The sequence below is a fragment of the Echinops telfairi genome, unplaced genomic scaffold (genome assembly GCF_000313985.2).
Source record: "Echinops telfairi isolate 266 unplaced genomic scaffold, ASM31398v2 ScPeMD7_7;HRSCAF=31, whole genome shotgun sequence".
In the NCBI taxonomy this organism is placed as follows: Eukaryota; Metazoa; Chordata; class Mammalia; order Afrosoricida; family Tenrecidae; genus Echinops; species Echinops telfairi.
In genome coordinates, this window is record NW_022103904.1 from 21,652,575 (window position 1) to 21,668,495 (window position 15,921).

The 15,921-nt window shown below is 50.4% G+C and overlaps 1 protein-coding gene across 1 annotated transcript in view; it reads left to right on the forward strand.

Annotated features, from left to right (window-relative positions):
* Positions 1-15,921, forward strand: part of ABHD17C (abhydrolase domain containing 17C, depalmitoylase) — a gene marked incomplete at its 5' end in the record, with an annotated part of 47,715 nt that overhangs the window by 28,041 nt on the left and 3,753 nt on the right. The window contains one exon of the mRNA XM_004708192.2: positions 11,849-12,028. Within this exon, the coding sequence (XP_004708249.1) occupies positions 11,849-12,028 (180 nt within the window). The remainder of the gene's footprint in view (positions 1-11,848; positions 12,029-15,921) is intronic.

Genomic DNA, 15,921 nt, shown 5'->3' on the forward strand with positions numbered 1-15,921 from the left:
TTTCACTTACTTTGATGGATAATCCAGAATAAATCAATCACCTCAAGGCTAATGGCTAGGGCTGCGTTTTAGAGTCTGGATTAGTGATTGGTGATCCTGAGATCTGTGACCTCACTTGCTTTAGCACATCCAAGTCAAGGCAGTGAAACTAGGGGCGGGGAGGGGGGTTGAAAACTGTCTCTTACACACACACACACACACACACACACACACACACCGGCATGTGCCACACACCCCTTTGCCCTGGCATTGATTCTGATGCAGTCACCTGTGTGTTAAAGAGCTCGGCTGCTCCTGGGGGGGTGGGGGGGGGTGTTCGGGGGTTCTTGGCAGTGATCTTTAAGGCTGCAGATCACCAAGGTGCTCCCTTGTGTGGTACAAGATGGGTGGTGGCTTTGCTGGCTGCCGTCCTTTCAGACTGTAGCTGATCACCATTAGTGTACCACTTAGGGACTTTTTGACTAAGCATCATTCAGTCCAGTTTCTGGATAAAATGGAGAATGTTCCTGGTAAATACAATGATTTCTCACCAAGGATCAAGTTAAACCTCTTAAATCCATGTTTTCCTAAGGTCCCTTAATATTCTCCAAAGCACGTGTGATATCAAAATAGCGGGACTTTAAAACCAGGCATTCTTGCTTTGGGGGTAAACCTAGCGCACGTGACCAGAGGTCATTGGACTATGATGTTCTGTGAAGGTCAAAACCAGAGCCTCCTTGTTCCTCCGCACCCTTCACTTGGGCGTCCTAGGCAGGTCCAGGGTCCTCAGCCACCCTCACAGTGACACTTGTCGGCAAAGTGACTCATGCCGGGCCGCTTCCTGGGTATCGGAGCAGAAGTAAGCGCCCTGCTGTTTTCAGTGGCTGAGTTCTGGGACGTTCGCTAAAACGTTCCTTCCAAGACACTCGTGGGTGAACCCCAAACTGTCTACCTTTTGGTTAGCAACCGAGTGCATTAACCAGTTTTTGCACCACTCAGGGGCTCCCAGCCCCCCTGGGGGGCAAAAACGTTGCCTTAAAATTGAGGCATGTGTTGTATAGTAACTTGATTAAAATAGTCGCCGTACTGAAAAGACATGTGACCTTCCTCCTAAAATTGACCCAATGCCAAAGAAGCACTGCGTATTTAGAAAATCAAACTGAGGCAGACTGTCTGCCGGGAGTCAGGTGCATCTGAAGTGATCATGGAGTAGGAAGAGGAGCAAGAACCCAGGGGCATTTGCATGGAATTTGAGAGAAGCATCGATTGCGATCCAGTGGGCGTAGAGAAGCAAAGGACTCAGGGGAGGCTGATTTTGGCTGGAGGAGCAGCTGAATAAGCTCCTCTCCCCACCTGCCCCAGCCCTTCCGGTATCGGTGTCCCCAAGGGAAGCGGGGAGGCGGGAGACAGCGTTTGGTGTGAGATATGAAAATAATAAGTTATAATTTGTCAGGGGGTCAGGAGGGTGGGGAGGTGGGAAAGAGGAGCTGATCCCAAGAGCTCAATAGAAAGTGAACGTCTAGAAAAGAATGATGGCAACATATGTCCAAATATGCTTGATACAATTGATGTATGGATTGTTGTAAGAGCTGTAAGAGCCCCCCTAAAATGGTATTTTGATTAAAAAAGAAAGAAAGCCAGATCAATAGAGGATCCAGGTGAGCGTGTGGGAGCACACACGTGGAGGCTGTAGATCAGCCTCCCCTCCATATGCTCAGAGCAAAGGCAGGCACAGGTCAGTAGCAGATTCCCCTAAACTGTGTCTAACCCCACCACTCTTCAAGTCTCACCAGCACCACCGCCCCCATGCCCCGCCCTTTTCCATCAAGCATTACCCATTGTGGCCCGTGGCTACATCATCCGGTTCCCAGACCCGGACCTGCCCTGTGAGTTCCTGAGATGGGAATCGCCTGCCCCAGCCTCCTTCAGTATGTCCAAGAACGACGTCTAGATAAAGGTTCTCATCTGCAGTTTTTGTGGGGACAATTTTCTTTTGAAATGGTTTAAAATAGGAGACTGGCGGTATCTCATGCTCTATCAAAGAAAGCCATGACCCTGATGGGTGTAAAGGGCTCAGGGGAGGCTGATTTCGGCTGGAGGAGCAGCTGAACATATGATGAAAGCAAGCCAGCTCCCTCCCCACCTGCCCCGGCCCTTCTGGTATCAGTGTAAAGGATGGGCTGATGGTGTAAAGGAAGACTCAGAAGTTGCTGGCATGGTTTGCCACGTGGACTTGGGTGGTAAAACAAGAACATCCCTACTTCAGAGCATGTGCTATTGTAGGCTTGGGTTGCCCACAAAGGACACGGCTTCTGCTATTTCTGCTGCCCTCCTCCCCTTCGCCCCCTCTGGTTATTGCATTGTGCTCCTCCAAGGACGGGGTGTCAGGATACCGTCAGGGTAGCAGTGCAGTGTGCGGAATGGAATGTGGCTGGGCATTGGTGAATTATTAATGCCATGGTGTTCTCAGTGGCCAGTAAAGGCTTCCTCTGTATGATAAATAGGCGTGGGCTTTGTTTCCATATGTTTGCACGCTACTTAGTCGTTAGTTCAAATATGAGGTTGAAGTCAACTCGGGGTCTTATTTTAGACCCACCTGCCAGAGGAAATGCAGCATCTCTGTTGGGAAGGCCTCCGAGTCACCCCACCCCAGTGGGTTGTTTGGTGGCCCTGGAGGCTGGGCTGCTGTGTAGAATCCCATATCACATGTCCTTGACAGGCTGCTGGACGAGATATTTTAGAGCAGCTGACCTCCTTAGCAACTGCCCTGGAGTGTTCAAATATAGACATTGGGGGTCTGTTACAGTTTCATTCAAATTCAAGGGAAAATGGAAGATACCGCATAAAGGAATATCTCTGTCTGTATTTGTGATGCTCCTGGGAGTCCCTTCATCTCCCAAAGGGAGAGAGGGGAGCAGAGCATTTTATTTGTACTTTACCCAGGGGTGACTGGGCTTCTCTCCTCTTTTCTTCTTCTCTCTCTCCCTCTCGATTTATACCTCTACCAGATTTGTAAAATAATACAGTATAAGCCACTTGCATAGCTATACAATCTTTTTGTTTGTTTCATGCTTTATTGCCTTTGGATTTTAGAGATTTCATTATAAAATAAGAATATTACTGCTTGAATGATTTTTTAAAAATGTCATAGTAGTACCTCATTTACCACTCAGGGGAGCTGAAATTGCCTTTCGTGCCATGGACTAAGAAAAGGACTAGTTTAAGTCAGACTTAAGAGATGTTCATTTTAAAGGACATCAAAGATGCTTACTCTGGTGCTTCTGCACGTTCTGATTCCCATGCACTTGTGTCTTTATGCTCATTACTGGGCACCTCAGCACCAACTCCTTCCATCACCGTACTTATTCCATCTGCATGCTGAGCAGAGCATCCGAGAAGCTGGACGATGTGAGAAGAACGTTGCCTCAAGATGGGAAGGAGGCTCATTAACGTGACATGCAGATGACACAACCCTGTTTGCTAAAGTTGAAGAGGACTTGAAGCACTGACTCAAGCTGAGAGATGATAGAACAGAAGGTTAGGAATGTAGACCTTAACATCTTTACAACGAGACCCAATATGCAACTTCCTGACACCGGGAGAAAAGATTGACATTTCAAGGATTTATTTTTCCTTGGATCTACAATTAACATTCAGGGAAGCAGCAGTCAGGAAATCAAATGGTGTCCTGCACTGGGCAAACCTGCTGCAAAAGACCTCTTTTTAAAATGTGAAAACGTTACTTGAGAACTAATGTGTCCTTGGCCCAAGCTGTGGTATTATCAATCACCTCATAAGTGTGTATGTAAACGCTGGACCCTGAGTAAGGAAGCCCAATGAAGAGTCAACCCATTAGAGTTGTGGTGCTGATGCCACTACTGACTATCCCACAGACTGCCAGAAGAAACATAGCCAGTGTGGTCTTGAGAAACAAGGGCGCCCAGACTTTGTCTCACACCCTGTGGACATGTTATTGGACCTGTGAATTTGGACAGTTCTTGGGAAAGGACATCATACTTAGTGGGAGAGGCAGCCGCTCAGCGAGGCAGATTGCAGCCATGGGCTCAGTCAGCAGCAGTTGCGAGGACGGGGCAGGACCAGTGGCATTTTGTTCTGTTGGACACAGGGTCACTGTGAGTCAAAACTGATGCCACAGCACCTAACCGCAAACAACAGCCCTGCCAGGTACGGAAAGCAGAACAAAGCTCCGAGTTGACTCTGGCTCGTGGTGATCGCACGGGTGTCGAGCACTGTGCCCTCTAAGGTTTTCAGTTCCGATTTTTCAGAAGCACACCATCAGGCTTCCACGACTTTCACTGTGTGTTGAAGTGAGTGAGTGAGTAAGTGTGTGTGTGTGTGTGTGTGTGTGTGTGTGTGTGTGTGTGTGTGTTGGAGGCACCTTGACAGTTTTAGTGTAGGAACTAAAGAGCTGTGTAGTGTTAACCATCTGAGACCCACAGCCATTGTCAAGTGGGGCAAACACTTGGATCACCTGGCTGGTGTCTTGTCTTCTACGCCTGTTACAAGAACTCTCCTTACAGTGAGATAAAATCATTGGCAATTGGATACTTGTGTTTCTTGATCTAAGAAAGAACCTCCAGCCGTGGTTTATGGGTTAAATCAAGGGTACAACGGAATTAGATTTCTAAAGGTTTTTGTTTGTCCCCACGCCTCACAGTTTGTGTGGAATCTCTACCGTACTTTTAACTTGCATCTTTTGGTGGTGAAATTAGGAAGCTTCACTCAGGTTCTCTTTTGGTAAAATGTGCATCTTCTTGTGTGTTTGATGTGGACAGAAGTGACCTGTATTGAGTATCTGTTTCGTCAGATGCCTGTACTAGGTGCTTCAAATGAACCAGCTCATTTAATCCCGTCAGAACAGTATTGGAACCATGTAGCAAGTTCTTGGGGAGCTAGAAATGTCTGGCTCTCCCCACATGTTAGATAAGTACAGAATGCTGAGAACTTGTCAATGATCATTGGACCAGCTCCATGCACAATCATTCTCCAAAATGTTCAAGCAAGTGATTGTGTTCTCATTGTAACAGACCAAAGAGTTCATCTTTTAATTACCCTACCGTGTCTTGATTTTTGCTGTGACACGGAGCAAGACCGCTGTCTGAGTAGACAGCCTTGACGGTTACAAAGGATTAAGTTGTTCTGGACATCAGTTTAGGCTGAACACAAGCCAACCCCGGCCAGATCTACCATTTGGCGCCTTGTCTTATGTGACCCGTGTGTGGAAAGAGTACTTCTGTGCCCAGATTTTTAAAAAACATCCAGAGGTTATGATTCCATTGCTTTTAAGTGTCCCTTTGAACCAAATTGGCTTGGTCAGGGGGGAAAGGGCACAAATAAAAAAGTGACATCGCTAGTCTTTAAAGGCTCGACTTTTCTCAGATCGCATTCAGTGTTCGGCTTTCCCCACCGGGAGGAACAGCGGGTGGATGCCGCCCTGGGAAGCGGTTTAACCTTCAGTGAGTGTCTTCCCTGAAGGGCAGGGAAGCATGGTCGGATTAGGGATACTTTTCAGCTTTCTCATGAGTAAATTAGCGAGCACACGTTTGTTAAGCGTGGGCTACTGGCAGTCAGAGAGTGGTTTACCCCATGTATGCCTGTGTGTGTGTGTGTGTGTGTGTGTGTGTTGGCAGGGCTTGTTTACACACCTGCCCTTTCACTGGGAAGCTTTGCACTTCAAGTGTACCGGGGTCTCTGAATGGCCTCTGGCCTCAGACCTCATCCTTTCCATTAGCATTCAGGTTACCTTGTGTATTTATCTTTGCCCTTTGTTCTGGAAGATTCCCACTAGGCATTTCAGCTCTGAAATATCAAAACTGTTGGCTTCCAAGGAGGTGGAAGTGGTGCGGGCATGCTTCTCTCTGAAGACAGGGGAGTGCTCGTGACTGACGGACAGAACCAGGCCCGCTCACCAGCACAGGCTGCAGCCTGTCTCAAGGAGGCGAGGCTAGATAACCCCACTCAGGGTGATAGAAGATGGATCCGACAAGAAGCAATTCATATTATAGCCACCAGGGCTCCTGGGGGGTAGGGTGGGGTTATCAAAGAGTTGATATTAAAAGAGTTCAAGAAGCAAGAAAATGTTGTGAAAATGATGGTGGCAGCAATTATATACAATTGTGCTTGATCTCAATGAATGATGGATTGTTATCCGGAAGCGCTCCCAGCAAAGGGAAAAAAGAAAGCCTTCTGTTACCGAGAAAACCACCTGCATTTACCTTGAACTTGAGTCTGCCTCTAAGGCACAGCACCCTGTGGTTCCCCACCCCACCCACCCCGTCCACATGCGCTCCACACCTCTTCTTGGGCACCTGCTGCTGAGCCCTTGGCTGTAGGGCTCCTGGGGGCTTGTCCCATAGGCTGGGTGGGACTTGAAGGCTGCGTTTGGGATGGTCAGCCTGTACTCCGCATTGCTCGTGGCCTGAACTAGGGCGTGGACATTTGAAGACCATAAGAACAAACGGTTTCAGTCTCAACTCCGGTGAGTGTGCACCGCACCACGCCGCTCATACATACAGAGGTTATTCAGGGTCACGGTGGCCCCTCAGTGAGAGGTGGGAGAGTGGACTCACATGCCTGCGTTTTGCCAGTGCATCCTCCTCTTAGACACGAGGCCGCCACGCGTCGAGAGTTAGCTCAGCAGCAGCCGGCAACAAAATGCCTAAACATTTCGGTGCCCGCTGGGTCGTGATGAGCCACGTGGGTCGGCTTGTTGGTATTCGGACCAGAGCTTCTGCTTTTTTCCAGCTCCCCAAGCAGCTGACCTGAGACTTGGGGGGGGTTATCGCATTTGGAATGATAGCAACAATGGCCATTTCATTGTGCTTTGCAGAAAGCACCCTTTGACTTTCGTCACCTTCATTTTCAAAGCAAGTGGTGGCTCAGTGCCCGGATCCCTGAGGGAGGGGGCTGCGAAGGTTCCCAGTGAAATTGACTATTTTTGTGCCCCTTATCATCTTAGCGGCTGGGCAGGGCAGGCCACCAAATGGTTACTCACACCGTTTCTCAGAAAACACCACACGTAAAAAAAAAAAAAGAAGAAGAAGAAAACACCACATGTAGACTGTAGTGTTTAGCAAAAAAGCGTGAGAAGGAAGTAGGTCAGAAGTTTCCTAGGGGGTAGAAAGGAGGCAGGACACTGCACACAGAGGGTGTGTGTGTGTTTGTGCAGCCACAGGTGGGGAGTCCACCAAGGCCAACGGTGCATTTGGAGAGAAGAGAAAAGGGCAGATTGTGGGGGACTAACCCGAGGACAGGGACTTCCTATTCGTAGAGTAATGATTTGTTGAAAGATTTGATTCGAAAACTTAGCATGTCAAAAAAAAGCTTGTTTTGTTTTGTAAGGAAGATCCTGGAAAATGATTTGGAATGGGGAGTCATGTGAATGTGGTTGAGTGATTCTCTAGAACCGGAAGGAAGGCAGATCTGGGAGCGGAACAGGAATGGGTTAGACAGCGGGGAGTCCCAGGGAGAGGCCAGGAGAGGGCATGAGTCAGAGTGGAGTAGTACACTGAAACCAGGTCAGGAGTCAGGAACTAGGACACCTGCCCTTCGTCAACCTTGGAAATGACGGTGATGAAAAGACAGAAGGATAGGACAGGGCAGATTGGAGGTCTGAGCAGCCCAGGGGCGTCCTTGAAGAGCCCCAAGCCCAATGGGGTCAGCGTAGAGACAGTAGTGCTGAGGAGCTCCGGAAGGGCTCTGGGTTAGCAGGACCTGGGCTCTTGTGGAGACATTCACCTTTGGGCATAACTTGGCTCAGTGCTCATTCATACACTGAACTGGACCGGCAGTCCCCGAGAGGTGGACCGGTCAGGTGTTAATGAGTGACGCTTGCACTTGGACTTTAGCTTCCTCCTCCAACTGCTGGTGCCACTTACACAGCAGTCTGCAGGGTGCTGACCTTTGGGCTCCACTAGCTCCCTGACTCATTTCCAACCGCTGCCACGGAAGATGTTTTTGTTGACTTCGTTTCCGTGCCTGACCCTCCCACACCTGCAGACTTCCTGATTCCACTGTCCGCCCAGCCCCTTGATACTATGCCTGAAGCACTCCCCTCGCCACGTATCCCATCTGTGGCTTCGCCTGTCCTCAGAACTTACTGTTCTGTAGCCTCGCCTCTCTGTCCCTTGCCGCCGGGTTAGTGTGTTTTCGCCGAAACTTACATTTCCCGCTCCCCAGAGAGGGGGACAAAAGTACATCCCAATCCTGAGTGGCCCCTGCACCCTAACAGCTTGGCTGTGGGGAGGGAGGAGCTCAGCTCTATAGCTGATGTCCCTGTCTTCTCCCCTGGCTGCATCCCCTTCTCCTGGAACCTAGGGCTAGAGTCAGGCACAGTAGGGGGATCAGGAGGCCAAAGTATTCTGGAGGGGGTCCCAGTGGGGGTTGAAGCGGATGGAGTACATGCAGGTGTGGAAACAGGGAGAAGCCAGAAGGGGGAAGGCATCGGGCTACTAATTGCAAGGTTGGCGGTGTATACACACCAGGTGTCACACGGAAGAAAGACAGGGCGGTCTGATCCTATAAAGGTTTGCAGTCTCAGAAACCCATCCTGGCGTCTCTCGGCGCCAGAATCAACTCAGTAGTAGTCCATTTGATTTGAAATGTTGTCACCACCCGAGGAAGCTGTTAGGCATTGCGTTATGCCCCCCAAAGTATGTGTTGTAAATCCTCAACCCCATACCTGTGGAAGGAGCCCTGGCGGCACAGCAGTTCAAAGCAGCAGCGGCTCCACGGGAGAAAGACCAGGCTTTCTCCTGGACTCTGAAGCTCACAGGGTCAGTGCGCTGTCCACCAGCGGAATTCCTTCCTAGCTGTCACGGCACAGCGCAGATAGGAGGGTGTTTGGAAAAGCTCACGGGGCAAGTTCCATCATCTTTTCATCCGTCTTGCTCCACGGAGGTGGCTAGCCCTATGAAGCACTGCCCCGAGGCGGTGCCTGTGGTGCACTTGCTTGGCTGCTAACCAAAGGGTTGGAGGTTCAAGACAAACAGCCACTCGCTCATCACATCCCTTTCGCCGGTGCTGCCGGCTGCCAGCTCCCATCCACGGCAACCCCACATACGGGTCAGGGCAGAACTGTGCTCGTAGGGTTTGGGGGTAAGTAGATGGCCAGGCCTTTGTGCTGGGGTGCCTCTAGGTGGACTGGAACATTTAAGCTTGTGTTAGCAGTGAGCACATTAAGTATTTGTGCTGCCCGTGTACCCCCAAACTTTACAAGGGCCCCATTTCCCTGTGGAGTAGCAGAATACTGCAGCAGCAGGGGTAGTTGGGTTGGGTTACCAACGGGCAGTTCTCTTCACTGCAGTCTGTTACCAGGAAGCATTGTCTAGCGAGCTTCGCTGCAGTCAAGATGCCCTGGTGCCACAACGGTGAAGCACTCAGCTGCTGGGGGGAAGGTGAGCCGTTCAAAGCCAGCCCGAGCTTCCCAGAGAGAAGAAGCCTGATGAGCCGCTGCCGTAAAGATTGCAGCCTGGGAAACCCTCTGGGGCAGTTCCACACGCTTCTCTGGGTGGCCAAGCTTGGACCCCACTTGACCATACAGAAGGAGAATATCGCCATAGGACTTATACCCCAAAGCGGAGTTATTGGCTCACGACTTCAACTTGACCAGGTCAAAGTCACATTGATTTCCCAAGTGCGTGCATGCTTTTACACTCTTGTCAGCAACGCCACAGAGTCACCAAGGCCCTCCTGCCCTCCCCCCACCCATCGTTGTCTGGCTTCTCCATCTGTGCCTTCTCCTGGGTCTCCAACAGTGTCTCAGGTTGAATGTGCATTGTCATGTTGTCCCGGTGAGGCTGAGCACGAACGCCTGTGTGTGTGTGTGCGTGTGTGTACGGAGCATGCTGCTCCCCTCCTGCACGCCCGCTTCTCTTATCTCTTTGCTCTCATTTATAGGAGCTCTTTATAAATTCTGGCTCTTCTCGGTTGTAATGTAGACATTGTCCAGGGCTCCTTCTATTTGGCTCGGCCCTTCTGTGTGGGCCCGGGTGGGTCAGTACGAGAGCGTGTCCTGCCCCTTAAAACCAGGACACCACTTCTGCTCACATCCCACTGGCCAGAGCTTAGTTCTCTGGGCATCCGCAGGCGATCAGGGAGGCTGGGCCACAGCCTGTCCACATTGCTATTAACATATTTTTTAAGAAGTTGACAACTCGTGGCAACGATAAGTGTCTCAGGGTAGAAAGAGGTGATTTACCAAGGTTTACCAAGGTAAACATTGACTTATGCTATGGCTTGGTGATCCCAATTCTAGGTCTGTGTACCCCACAACGAAGGCAGGAACGTCCCGGTAGGAACCACGCTCCACGGTTCACTGTGGCATTTTTCACAATAGACAAGGGGAAGCAACTGAAATGCTGTCAACCCTCGCAGGGAAGCACAAAATGTGGTGAATAGGTGCCACGGAATATCGTGCCGCTGCCCAGAGAAATGCAGGTCACATGATGCTGGGCAAAAGGGCAAAGATCTGTGTGATCTCCTTTGTATGAAATAAGCAAACGTGTAGAAGTCAAAGATCATTAGGGTCAAGAGGGAGAGGGGAGGGGCGGGGGGAGTTTGTGATTGGGGACGTCATCGTGCTGCTGGGTCAGAAGCACCACCTGGGTGACTTTCACAAACACTTACTTGCTTACAGTTGAGGCTGGAAGTCCAAATTCAGGACTCTGGCTCCAGGGGAAGACATAACTTTGTGTCAAGGCCGGAGGAAGGCTCTGGTCTCTTTAGCTCCTGTTCCTTGCTTGGTTGGCGATCCTGTGCCAGGTACCATCCCCTCTGTTTGGGCTTCCTCATTGGCACCTAAGCTGCTTCGTGAATCCCAAAGGCGATTGGCCTTGACTTTCCCCATGTGGATCCCTGATGCCATTAACGTACAAAGACAGTCCTATGCAGGATTTCCAGCACATATTCTAGGGGCTCAATTCAATCCCCCCTAAAGAGTATTGAGTTCATGTCAATGGAAGCAGAACACATTGGGGAAGGCTAGTGATGACGGCGGTGGGCCATGAAAAATCTAATGTCATTGCATTATCAACGTGGAAACTGTGGGCCAGTGTTTTGGGGTTCAGATTTCCACCACAATTTAAAAACGATGGGGGTTAGGATAGAACGGTGCCTTATTGGCTGTTCCACAGCCATGACCTGTCTAAAGCCGATCCCTCAGCTTCTGAGGGTCTCTGGTGGGTTTGAACTGCCAGGCTTTGCCAAAGGTTGGCAGTTGAAATGCCTAGCCACTTCCACAACATTACCCAAATAAGCATGAGGGACGACTAGATTAGGGACTGCTGATGGAGTCAAAATCTTGAAAGGGTTTAGAAGACGAGGCTATGGGGAAGATAATGCATTGCACATTATAACTGACCCCCCCTGTACCCCCAGGAAACCTTTCTCTGACCAAGGCGAACAGTCATTTTGAGGGACTCTGAATTATATCATGATCTGCCAGGCATGCTTTTGTTCTTGTTTGAGAAGTGCATTTGTCACCATCAAAGAAAATATAAAGAGGGATGAAGAGAAAATGAGATGGCTCTGGAGTAGATACTGAAAATGAAGTTCACGGTGTACTTGTTAAAAAGCCAGAAAAAAAGAGGCCATGTTCATTAATTTTAAAGCATTTATTTTGCAGAGCATGGAATCCTAATGACTAGAGAGTGTCCTGAAATAGAGCCTTAACGTTTGTGGTAGTCAAATTCACATTCATCTGAAGCTCAAGTGTGCACATTAAATGATGTGGTTTTTAAGATGCCAGACCTGAGAACTTTGTGGATTTGAGTTATGTTGGGGTCTTCTCCTATCTCGCTGCCCCCCTGCCTTGTGCATGAGCTAACAGCTGCATCTCCGACTTCTCCAGGTACGGTGTGAGCCCTGAGAACATCATCCTGTATGGCCAGAGCATCGGGACGGTCCCCACGGTGGACCTGGCCTCTCGGTACGAGTGCGCGGCCGTCATTCTCCATTCCCCTCTGATGTCTGGTCTGCGGGTGGCCTTTCCCGACACCAGGAAGACATACTGCTTTGATGCTTTCCCCAGGTGAGTTCACACTCTTAAACCAAGTGCCCAGCGGCCGTTAAAGCAACAAATCCTGTTACAGAGTGGAGACCTGATGCTGCCATCAACTCCATGCCACTAGTAAATATGGGCTGAATGCAGCTGTGCACCTGGCTCTGTGCTAGGCACCATGACAGGGGAGGTGGAAGTGAACTTGATGACTAACCTTATCCCCTGGGCCTAGCTCATGGTCAAAAGCATCCCAGTGATGCCTGAGGATCTTATGCCGGTACCCTAGGAGTGGTTGGCTCAGCTGGATACAGGATATTAGGCATTCACATAGCCTCAGTATATGTTCATACATTTAGGTGGACATGCCCCACTGAGCCACGAGGCACTAACATGGAAGATGCTGAAGGTGTGAGGAGGCAGCTTGCAGTGCTGTAGAACCCCAAACACCAAACCAGCCGCTGCTGACTAGATTCCTTCTCACAGGGCAGAGGAGAACTGGCCCAGAGGGTTTCCAAGGCTCTGGGTTGCTGACCATGTTGCCGTGTTTGAGGTGGAGCCTGACCCAGCCAACTGGCTTCCCACCCAACAGTCCACGTGTGAATGGTTTCTGGGCCGTTGGCTGCCATCCCTGAAATGCGGTCATCCCTCTCCTGCCCTGTGTGCTAGTCCCGCACTGCCTTCCCCGGGCACCAAGATTGGAATCCTTGCAGAAGCTGACAGGCCACATCGTTCCCCGCCGGATTGCTGGTGGGTTCGAACCTCTGAATTTCAGGTGAGCAGCTGAGCTCCTCACCCTGGGTTCCTTTAAACCAAATTCTCTGCCATCACGTTGGTTTCAACTCACAGCGACCCGCAGGGCAGGGTAGAACTGCTCCTGTGGGTTTCGGAGACTCACTCTGCCCAGGAGAAGAAAGCCTCGTCTTCCTCCCTCAGCGTGGCTGGTGGTGCCCACGTACTGACCAAGGCTGAATGTGGACAGCACTGCTCACGGGCGCCACGAGCGGAGACATGGACACTCGGATAAAAACGAGTCTCCACGATCACACGTGTTTTCAATAATGGAGAAAGTGCCATGCTCGGCCAATCTCTGTAAGTGAAACTGAGAAGGTGGGGTCGGCCACCGTGGACGTAAGTGTGCTACGGAGAGTCAGTGTAAGTGAGCAAACCTCTCTGAAGGCCCAGATCTCCGAGAGTGGCTTACTGCACGCCACTCTCCTCGTGAGCGCTTCCAGGAAAGCAGTCCGCGTTACCTCCGGTCCGCCCACCCTGCCACTGCCAGCCATGAAGGAAGGCAGCCCCGCACACTGGTTCCTTGAACACCTCTGCAGGACAAATTCTGCTTTAAAAGAAAGCACCCTGAGGTGGAGATAAACACGGCCCTGAGTATGAAGTACAACCCCCTCAGCGTTTGCCAAATCCACTGTGAGAGCAAGACTGACCAGCTCTTATTGCCACTTAAAAATGAGGGTTTTTTAAAGTGGGGTTTTGATTGACCCATGAATTGCTGGCATTCTTTATGACTTGCTTTGAAAGAGAAATACATACATGAGAATAGCATCGTTTGGTTGTGTGAGAGTCTGCTACCCAGACTGCCTCATTTCACAGGAAGAAACATTGTTAGCCCCTTTGAGAAGTCCACCACCAGGACTCCGCTTCCACTCATAGTGGACACCTGTGGTGAACTTGGTATCCGCGCTCAGTCTGCCGGGATCCAATGAAGCTCTGCGTCCTGGGAACGCAGCGCTGCGAATGCCTGTGCGTGGGTAGGAATGCTAAGTGGGGCTAATCTGGGGCACAACTGTGCCTTATTTGTGGTGCATTGGTAATGAGAGGCCAGTTTGTGGAAATACAGATATTTAGCATATCTGTGGGAAGAAATGCCAGGAGTTACCCAGGCAACAAAATGAGTTTTTTAAAAAAAGGCTGTTTTTTCCCACCACCACCCCTCCCCATCCCCCAACTCTTACACCGTAAAATACAGTTATTATAACTGGTTTCACATTATGAATCAATAATCTGATGGGAGCCTCGGTGCTCTAGTTAGGAGCTCCGGTGGTTACCCGTTGATCTGCTGATCACAGTGTTGGCAGTTCAAACCTACTAGCCACTTTGAGGGGAGAAAGGAGAGGCTTCCTACTTATGTAAAGATTTATAGCCCAGAAACTGGCAAGAGCTGTCCTGTAGGGTCGCTATGAGCCAAAATAAACTTGATGGCAGTCCAGTGGGTTTTGGGGCTGAGCAACTAATCCTTACCTGATGAACCACACCTTGGGCTAGATGTTTGCGTTGTTATCCCACCTCATCCTACCAACAGTCTGAAAAACCATTGGTCCAGAGTGTACTCCTATTATTGTTAGGAAACCGAGGCTTGGTAGGAGGGTAAGTAATTGGCTAAATGAAGGTTGATGAGTCTAGGCAACAGATCCCTCGTGGCACAGTGAGTTAAGCATTGGGCTGCCAACGCGCAGAGCCTCAGCTGCTCCAAGGTAGGAAGATGAGCTGTCTTTGCCTTTGAACATGTACCGTTCCAGATTCGGAACAGGGTCACTGTGAATCTTAATTGACTTGATGGCGGTGGGTTTGATTTGGGGAGTAGAGGTAATAGTAAATCAATACATAAATGCTCTTGTTCCTATTCAATGCGGTAACTTCAGACTGTCACTGATTTCAAACCGTGAAGGCTCACACTGACTTTCATCCTTAATGGAACTTGGTGATTATTATCCGTTGGTGGCCTGGGCCACCTTGCCTCTGTGTGAGTCCACTTCGTTCAAGGAAGCTCCTGTCCTATCTCCCTTGAATCTTGAAAAGAAAAGAAGAAGAGAAATTCTGACCACCGTTTGGACGGCAGTCTGTTTCCCTTCCCACTTAGGAGCAGGGCAGAGCGTTTAACTTCAGCTCCGGCACAGGCAGCCACCGAAACCCACACCCAGCCCACGGCCGTGCAGGCAGTTCTGCTCACAGCAGCCCTCCGTGAATCTCTGTGGGACTGGGCAGCTGCTGCTTCCTCTGCAGAGCGGCGAGCGGGTTCGGAGTGCAGTAAACGTTGTTGGTATTGTTGGGCACCACTGAGTCTATTCCAGCCGTTGTGAGCCTGTAGACAGAGCAGAACTGCTCCCTGGCGTGTTCCAGACCATCGGTCTTGACAGGGACGTACAGCTGTACCTTTCTCCTGACCACAGACCTTGAGGGTAGTAGCCCCACCCCTAACCCACAGCGCCACCAGGAGGTAAACGCCAACTCTGGACTCACTGCCACTGAGTTAATGCTGACTGACTGTTCACGGGAGTAGAAAGTGGTTTCGAACTGTCCACCATGCGGATCGCAGCCTGACGCGTAACCACTGCGCCACCAGGGCTCCTGTACCGGGAAGTAAAGACTTTCCTAAATTGGGCAGTGTTCTGGGCAGTTCCAGGCCCATTGTAAGCAAGTCGATGTAGAGCCTGCTGGGATTCCTGGCTCACCCATGTGTGTCAGAGTAGAGCTGTTCCCTGGGCTTCCCTGGCTCCTCCCACAGGGAGATGCCAGGCCTTTCTCCTGTGCTACATCTGGATGGAGCCAAGCCTCCAACCTTGAGGTTAATAGCCAAACACATTAGCCATTTGCACCACCCCAGGGGCACTCGGTGTGGTGGCTACACGTTGGGCTGTGATCCGCAAGGCCAGCTGTTGGAAACCACGGGAATAAAACCACTTTCTATCACATAAAGATTATGCCTAGTGAATAACCAGTTAGGCACTGAGGCTCTGCTTCCTCGGGGTCACAGGCTCAAAAGCACGATGGAGCCCTGTCACTGCCCGCCTGGCGTGGCCATGAAGCAGAAGGCACCGGGCTGCAGCCAGTGACGGCGCTGCTGTTTACAAACCAAGACTCCACAGACGGGGCGAGCGAGTGCCATGCTGTACAGTTGACAGGGACCCACA